At 33.9% G+C, this 9,725-nt stretch overlaps 1 protein-coding gene across 1 annotated transcript; it reads right to left on the bottom strand.

Moving 5' to 3' along the window:
- Positions 1-1,834: 1,834 nt before the first annotated feature.
- On the bottom strand, positions 1,835-2,782 carry LOC114041024 (olfactory receptor 5D18-like). The gene has a single exon (XM_027859229.1). It carries the CDS (start codon positions 2,780-2,782, stop codon positions 1,835-1,837), a length of 948 nt encoding a protein of 315 aa, XP_027715030.1.
- Between the last annotated feature and the right edge of the window lie 6,943 nt (positions 2,783-9,725).

Raw genomic sequence — 9,725 nt, 5'->3', positions numbered from 1 at the left:
AAAATAAAGATTGTTAGTTATTTTGTCTTTGAAAGAAGGATCAAAGTGAGAAAATTTTAAAACAGTAGTTCTCAAAGTGTGGTCCAAAGAGCTCTTATGGTCCCTGAGATCCTTCCACTCACTCTCACATAACAAACATCTATAAACACCTACTATGAGGAAAAAACTGTGCTAAATTCTGGATACACACACACAAAAAAAGGGCATTTCCTGCCCTTGAGGGGCTTAAAATCTAATGTGGAAGGCCATATGGATATAGATATATACATGCATGCACACACATATGTACATACACATATAGGCATACATACTTGTACACAAATATATACATACATACACACATACATGTATATATACATATACATATTATATATATATATATACATACACACACACACACACATAAAGACATATATCTCTGTCAATCTGTCTTTCTATCTAGCAGAGGAAAGTATTCCTGTAAAAGATGGAATTTTAGTTCAGGTAGCCAAAACTACAGAAAAGTAATGGGGTGGTTTCATGGGGTACTTAAAGTAAAAAAAAAAACAAAACAAAACACACTAAAACTAAGGTATTTTAATTTTAAATATAGTATATAATTATAGATATATCTCAGAGAAACAAAACTTCTTTTGGGTACTTGATTTTTAAGACTATGAAGGGGTCCTGAGACAAAAAGTTTGAGAACTCCAGGAAAAAGACAAAGGAAAGTGTGATTTGTTTTTTCTTTAAATAAAGGAATTCTATTTCTTAGATTTCATTATTCATATCAAAAAATAATATGCAAGTCACTTCTTTGTTTCCACATTATCAATCCACACTATGAATTTATAAAAGTATATTAGACTACAATGAAATGAGTCATTCTTATTCATTGCTTTAGTATTAAGTCAACTCTATGTCTATTTCAACACTATTTCAACATCAATGTTTGATGATCACATGTGTGTTTCTCACTACTAACCAAACTCCTCAGTCCCAGCTTTCACCTCACTTTTCACCCTTTCTTCACCATACTTTAGTGAGAAGAGAAAGTTGCAGAAAAAAAACAGATATGCAAGGTTGTGAAATGAGTAAATTTATTTTAACACCAAATGATAGAAGATCACTTTTGGTATGAGGCTGGCTTTATCCCATTAAGTTATGTAGAAGAGTTTTTGTTTTGTTGGGGGATGATTTAATTGTTTTTGTTTTCTCTTTGTTTTTCCGAAATAATTGTTTTCACATTGAACAATGTTGTTTCTTCATTTATATATGGGCTCATGATTCTCTTATGGATACCTGTAGTAGCCAAATGTTAGAAACTAGAAAAGTACTACATTACTATAAAGTAACAAATACATTAAATAAATATTCCCACTATTTCTTCCTGATCAGGACAACCGGTAGATGAATCGATCATCAGTTCCAATAATTTTAGTGAGAAAATATTTTGTTATTGTTTTGTCAATGAGCCATGTCTGACTCTTCGTGACTGCATTTAGGGTTATCTTGGCAAAGATACTGGAGCAGATTGCGATTTTCCTTTAGAGCTCATCTTTGAAATGAGGAAACTAGGGGGCAGCTATGTGGTACAGTGGATAGGGCACTGGCCCTGGATTCAGAAGGACCTGAGTTCAAATCCGGCCTCAGATATATAACACTTCCTAGCTGTGTGACCCTGGGCAAGTTACTTAACCCCATTGCCTAACCAAAAAAAACCCAAAAAAACAAAAAATGAAATGAGGAAACTAGGCAGATAGAGTTAAGTGACTTGTCCAGGGTCACACAGCCAGTAATTGTCTGAGGTCAGATTTGGACCAAGATCTTCCGGACTCCAGGGCCAACAATCTATCTATCTACTGGAACACCTAGCTGGCAATTCTATTAATTTCTTGATCGTTTCTTTCACATCTTTATTCCTTAAACTGTATATTAAAGGGTTCAGCATGGGGATCACCACTGTGTAAAACACAGTGCTTACTCTTACTAGAAGCCATGAGCTTTTGGAACTGGGCACACAGTAAAGGAAGAGGATGATTCCAAAGAAGATGGTAACACCTGTGAGGTGGGAAGCACAGGTAGAGAAGGCTTTACATCTCCCACTAGCTGAATGCATCTTCAGGACAGTGATAAAAATAAAAAGGTAGGATGTGAGTACAATAGTGAGGGTGAAAAATGTGTTCAAATTAGCAAGGATAAAAATGATCATCTCTGTAACATGTGTATCAGAGATGGAGGCAGAAAGGATAGCAGCATACTCACAGAAAAAATTGTTAATGATTTTGGTCCCAGAAAATGATAATATAAGGAGTGAGTAGATGAACATGTAAGAAGAAATTATAACCCATGTATATACTGCTGCCAGCAGCAGGGCACAGCGTTTCTGGGACATGACAACTACATAGAGCAAAGGATTGCAAATTGCCACAAAGCGGTCATAGGCCATCACTGCTAATAAGAATGCCTCTGTGACCACACAGATTGCAGCAAAAGTATATTGTGTGATACAGGGAGCAAAAGAGATGCTTCTATCTTCCACAACCAAGATTTGTAACAATTTGGGTGTAATTACAGTAGAGTAACAGAAATCTAAAAAAGACAAGTGACTAAGGAATAAGTACATAGGTGTGTGGAGTTTGGGGTTAATCCTGATGATCACAATCATGCCCAAGTTTCCGGCTACAGTAATCATATATATCACCAAGAATAGCAGAAATAAAGGGATGTGGAGCTCTGGGTAATCAGAGAATCCTAAAAGGATGAAGATAACATCACTTTCATTTCGGTCAGCATTCACCATGGTCCTTACTAGAGAAAATCACAGAATAGCAGCATTTTAGTACAGTTGGAAGGGATCTCAATGACCATATAGCCCAATTCCAAATTAAAAAAAATATATATATCACATCAGTTAATCACTAGTCAGTCCAATAAACATTTTATTATTTCCTATATACCAAGTACTGTACTAATGTGCTGAGGACACAGAAAAAGCCAAAATACAATCTAAAGGGAGAGATAACATGTAAATAATTATGCATAAATAAACTATATCCAGAATAAGTTGGATAAATAAAATAACCAAAAAGAATATACTAGAATCGATTGGGATGGGTTTATAGCAGGAATTTGAAGGAAATCAGGAATCAAAGGTGACAATTTATTACCAAACCTTTGTTTGAAGAATCTTAAGGTGGGAGGACACTCACTTTTTTTGGAAGCATCCTATTTGTCTTTGGATAGCTTTATTGGGATAAACCCAAATTCTTACTAAGCCCACATTTTTCTCTTCGTATTTCTACTTATCACTTCTTGTATTGTTTTCTGGAACTAATGTCTCTCCCACAGCTGCCATATCATTTTCCCAAAGCATACATCTAAACTTGTGTTCCCCTAACCTCCAAAGATTTTGTTGTATTTGAACATTAATTCAAACTTCTTCTTTTGGTGTTTAAATATGTTCCTTATCAGACTCTAACATAAATTTTGAGCTTTATATAAAAATGTTCCTCTTTGTACATACTATTTTCCAATTAAACTTGCCTTCTTACTGTCCTTCACAGGGGAAATTTCATGTCTTTTCTCTCAAACTTTTTATATGCTCTACCCATGAGTAAAATGCACTTATTTGGCATCATTTTTCTGCAATAATCTACTTAAATGTTGTCTCCCCTAATAGAATACAAATTCACTTAAGGACTGTATTATTTTTTGTTTCCTTGTTTTGATCTTTGTATACCTAGCACTCAGCACAGTCTTTGACTGATAGTAGTTGTTGAATGAATTTTTATTGATTGAATGAAAATCTTGATGTGCCTTCCAATCATCCTCCCCCCTTCTGTCTACATGTATAAGACAAGCATACCCAGTTACTTCACCTGGGCATTAATAGGCATAAATGTGACTAGTTTTCCTATCCAGGTCATGATATGATAGAATATCTACCAACTGATATACTTTATAAAAGGTGACACCCAAAACTGAACATAATATTCTACCCACAGTCCTACTGGTAAAAAATACAAAATGGTTATGCTTTTCTTGGGCAACTCTTTGGTGCAGCAGATAAGAGTGCCAGTCCTGGAGTCAGAAAGAATCATCTTCCCGAGTTCAAAATTGGCCTCAGACATTTACTAGATGTGTGGACCTGGGCAAGTCATTTAACCCTGTCTGTTTCAGTTTCCTCATCTGTAAAATAGTTCAAAAATGAAATGGCAGATCACTCATACATCTTTCCCTAGAAAGCTTCAGATGGGGTCATGAAAAGTCAGACATGACTGAACATGAAAATGTCCTACTTCTAGAAGGATATAGTGACTGTGTCCTTCAAGTTTGATACCAAGATCAATCTAATATACATATATATGTATGTATATGTATATATAGAATTCCTATTTCTGAGAAATATTTGTGTATATATATGCATGTACATTTACATGTGTATACATACAAATACACATATATATCTATTTATCTATTTATATATATAGGGAGAGGGAGAGAGAGAGAGAGAGAGAGAGAGAGAGAGAGAGAGAGAGAATTCCCATTAACTTTTGGGTTCATTAAAATCTCCTGAGCTTTCTTTTTTAGATAAACTGATAACTTGTCATGTACATTTTTCTTATATTTGTGAAACTAATTTGTGAAACCCAAGAGTAAGTATTTATATTTATTCTTATTAAATTCCACCCTAAAAAGTTGTAGGCTAAACCTTTCTCTTGTGAAAAATATTTTTGAATTCTGACTATCCAATCTCAATATGCTATTATTTTCTAATTTCTTTGTGAATAAAATGACATATTTGTCAAGAATTTAGTACACTGGCTAGTGCATAGTCAACTCTTAATAAATGCCTATTTCATTCCCTTTATATGATCTGCAAATTTGATAAACAGAGTAGCTATGCCTTGTGACCAAATCATTGCTAAATATCTTTAACATCATAACAAGAAGCATATAATAATTGGACATTCCACTGGAGATCTTCTTTTAAATTGACAAAAAATCACTAGTGACCTCTCTTTGGGTCTCACATTTAAGCTATTCTGAATTCACCATACCATATTATCATCTGAGTCATATCTTTCTACCTTTTTATTTTTTTACACTAAGAGGATGAAATATTTTATCAAATGTTTTGGTAGATCCTATCTAAACTTTAAGTGTTCTCTTAATTTACCAATTAAGCCCATCATTCACCCCAACTCTTTCTACATATTGTAAATTTCTTTGCCAAAGGAGATGACTAACTATTCTGGAACTTATAGTCTTGGAAAGTCTCATTGGGACAATGTGAGATTGTGTGACTTGCCCATGTTCATACAGTTTTTAGATTCTAAGGGTAGAACTTAAGCCCAGTTCTTTGATCTACTACACCATATTGTTTCTCTTTAGTTTAGGGATCCTGTTTCAAAAAAAAATCAATAAATTCAATTTAACAAGGCTTTTTTTCTATGAAATAGTGCTGAATATGTGATAATATACCACTTTATTTTCTAGAAGTTTGCTAATTTTCCTTTAATATCATGTTCTATATTATAACTGGGAATTGAAAATATGCTCAGTGGCCTGGATTATATCATCAATCTCTACCTTTTGTTGAACATTTTGCTATTAGCCTTTCTCCAATCCTTCAGTTTCTCCCCTATTATCTCAGATATTTTAATGTTTATGGAGAATAAGTTTTCAATCACAGGTTCTTTCAGATTCTACAGAAATAGTTCTTCTGGACTGTGTGACTTGTAAGTCATCAAGGACAACTGGAACCTTTCTCTTTCTCTTTATATTTATATATTATATATATATAATATTTATATATATTATATTTATTATATATATTATATTTATATATATATTTGGCACTATCAATACCCTTCAGGATATATTTGCTGTCTCATAATCTGTTCAAAAACTCACACTTTATTGGAACAGTAGAAGAAAAATGGAAGTGAAACACCTCTCTCACAATTCCAATCTATTCCAATTAGTGGTACTCTGCTTTCTTTGAATGTCCTATTTTTCCCCAAATAGTTTTTCTTTTAGTTATCTTCAGCTTTACATATAAGCTTTAACTTATCCTGAGCTCCAGCGTTTCTAATATTTCTCAGAAGATTCTACTATGCCTTTGCTTCAATCTTACTTATTTTTTCCCCTAATTTAAGAATTTTGATGATCTCCTTGTGTATCCATTTGGTTCTTTTTATTACTCATAATGGCTACTTCTCATTGCTTCTTTCCTTTCAACAATCGTATTCTTCCTGAGGCAGCATCGTCAGAAGATTTGTATTGCTTGGCTTACTACCTGCTTTTCATCTGTTTCATCTGAACCTTTTGCAATCTCCTTTGCCCAAATCATATATTCCTGTCAAACTTCTCAGTTTTCTTTTTCTTCCTTTTCACAAACAATCACTATGTCACAATTCACCACTCTTTTGCCACCCCATCTTCCTTCATAATGATAAAAATCAGATCCAGAATATAGTTTACCATTTTGGGTTTCTCTAATTTTTGAAAGAGAAATAATCATTAACACACATGGAGAAATTGTTAGCTACTCCATTCTTTGGCACAAAGAAGTTCAACTGATTTTTGGATAACCAGATTTGTGCATTAATATATTATTATATTTCTGTGAATAACTTGTAATGTTTTCCTCAAGCTATTCTTCTTTCCCCTCTTTCAATAGGACCCATATTTAAATCTGATTACAATATCAATTCATCTGCAATCATTGATCTCCACTTAGATATTCTCTATCACATTCGATATAATTCCTTGATTTCTTCATATAAGTATATTTCTTATGGCCCCATGTTTTCCCATTCTTTGTTTACCTATCCAGTCTTTTTTTTAAAATAAGAATAACTAGACCCATATTCTACTTTTAAGTCTCATCTGACAAAGATTAAATGAGACCCATGAGATCAATATCTTGTTTGCCTTAAGATCCCCAGACATTTACTCTAAACAAAAGTTTCTTTCAGGCTAGAATCACAAGTGGCAAGGAGTAATCTAATATGAACAGAAATTTCTTACTCTGCAAATGCCATTGGGCAAGGTACTTTGTCAACATTTCAAGAGTAGGACTCAATTACAACTGAAGATTGTATTTGACACTTTCCCCATGTACTTTCTTTTTGGTGGGGCAAAACCTTAGGGACCATGCACGCTGTTTTGATGTCTTCTAATTAATCTCCCTGATCTCTCATGTCCATGCATATTTAAAATCTCTTAAAATGTACCATTTTTCCCCCCATCTGGAGAATATATTCTGTCAGTCAGTAACACTTATATGTTGATAGTTTAATTGCATGCTTCACTAATTAGCATTTACAATTTAAAAATAAAAAAAAACAAGGCTATGAAAAAGAAAGCCCAATGCATCAATCATGAATTGCAATATTTTAGACACTAGTTCAGTTTGAAGGAAGGAGGTGGATTTTTCCATTAAAAACACACACTCACATACCCACACATGCCTAATTGTGCCATTTATAACCTAAGGGAATCTGGACAATTTGCTCGGGTTCTGAAGATCACCATTCAGTTCAAATATGGAAGGATTTGTAGAAAAACCTATATATTAGAGGCACTCCATTAGTGGCCTTATAATAGACTTAGATATGACTCAGAATTGCCTTTGAGGAATTTCCACTAAAAAGAATACATGGAATATGTATGTAAGGTGGAAGGGGTTATAGATAAGCATGCATGCATTGAGAATTCACTATATCTTCCAGGACTGTACTGGTACATGTTTAATTGCTGGATCTCCAAAAGAAAAAAAAATATGGATAGATAGATAGATAACATAGATACATAGATACATACATATAGACATATAGAAAGATTTATATTTATGTGTGTGTGTGAATCACACATTTTAGTTAAATTTGAATTATAAATTTTCTCCATTGCTTTCTTAAGCCTAGATAATCAAGAAAACAAACACAAAATAGGCTTTGATTATAGCATTGTCTAATTTTCAAGATTTAAATTTCATGCTGAAAAATTAACAAATCAGCTCTTATAAGCCATACCAAGTGGTTCAGCACACTCCTAGATAAGTGATAATATTGAAAGTATGAAGAAGTGCAGGAAAACTTAGAAGGTAGACATTTAGGGAAAGGGTAATTACTTAAACTTGGGGAACTTACAGTGAAGGGGAGAAGATTCAAGGACAGTTTCACAGAGTAAATGAGTCTTGAAGAAATGGAGAAATGACACATATGGAGATTATAGGGAAACCATTTCTTAGTTTGGTGTATGAAGGGAGAACCTTAGAATGGCATTAGGGTGTGGGAGTGAAGCAAATTTACAAGGTAATGCTATATGATGAATTGAGATATTTTAGTTTATCTAATAGGCAAGGAGAAACCAACGATCCTTTTACAATCCATAAGGATATCATTAACAGAATAGTGCACTAGAAAGATTATAATACATAGAACAATTGTGATAGTGTAAATGGAAATGGCAGCTAGGTGACACAGTGGATAGAGCACTGGGCCTAGAGTCCAGAACACCTGAGTTCAAATTTGGCTTCATACACTGACTAGCTGTGTGAGCCTAGGCAAGTTGCTTAGCCCTGTTTTCTTCAGTTCCCACATCTACAAAATGAACTGGAGAAGGAAATCACAGACCACTCCAATATCTTCATGATAAAAACCCCAAATGGAGTCATGAAGAGTCAGACCCAACTGAAACAACTAAACAGCCACAACAGCAGATGGAAATAAGACTAAATCAGTTAAAATTAATTTAGCAAAAGTGTAAGGAAGAGGCTTGGACTTAAAGAAGACCTATGAGAAGCCATATTCTACTTTTTCTTTGAAGCATTGGGGGATTGTTAGTATTGAATTAACTATATATTGTCAGACTTTTAAATATATTGGCTAGTTTTATGGAATTGTTATTATTTTGTTTCTATTTTTTTACTTCTTATAAGAGTTTGTGTAGAAGGACAGAGAGTATATTGTAAATATATGTCAGATAAAAATCAATGAAGTTATTTTATTTTTAAATGTGAGAGTAATTTAGCTACAATGTAAAGGCCTATTTGGAAAGATTACAGATTGAAGTACTAACAGACTGAGTCAGTAGCTCTGCCAAAAGTCTAGACAAGAATGGATGCTGATATCTTTAAATAGGATCAGTTCTAAATATAGAGAAAAAGAGAGAGACAGAGACAGAGACAGAGAGACAAAGACAGAGAGACAGACAGATCGACCAACAGAAACAGATGGAGAGAGAGAGACAGGGACAGAGAGAGACCGTGTAACTTGAACCTCTCTAAGTTTTGCTTGCATGATTATCTGTTCTAAATTTCTATGAAAGAAAGAATGGAATGAACTATGGGTTTCTGCAAATTAAAAGAATGAGAAGACAATGGAAAAGATGTAGTACAAAATAAGGATGAGAGCAATGGTATGGACTCAAGGAATTTGCTGGTCAATACACAACAATTCCATGAAGCAAGTCATAAGGGAACTATTACATCTACTGCCTCCCTCTGCCAACTCCAAAAGCAACACTGAAAGGCACCTGCATAGTCTTGAAACACATAATCTATAAGGACCATTTCAGCACTAACATTGTATATTCTACCAGCTAATATCCTTTCCAGATTAAAAGTCTCTTATCTTTTTCTAAGATTCCTTCTTACTTTGACACCCTTTGCTCTATTCTGTAAGACCCTTGCCCCCTCTAACATTCTATAGGTCAGGTTCTCCCTCAACTGTGAC

The sequence above is a fragment of the Vombatus ursinus genome, unplaced genomic scaffold (genome assembly GCF_900497805.2).
Source record: "Vombatus ursinus unplaced genomic scaffold, bare-nosed wombat genome assembly UNPS02014163.1, whole genome shotgun sequence".
In the NCBI taxonomy this organism is placed as follows: domain Eukaryota; kingdom Metazoa; phylum Chordata; class Mammalia; order Diprotodontia; family Vombatidae; genus Vombatus; species Vombatus ursinus.
This window is presented reverse-complemented; position numbering and strand designations above follow the sequence as displayed.

Excerpts from the sequence above, each read along its gene's own strand:
- LOC114041024 (XM_027859229.1), bottom strand. The coding sequence starts at position 2,782 with ATGGTGAATGCTGACCGAAATGAAAGTGATGTTATCTTCATCCTTTTA.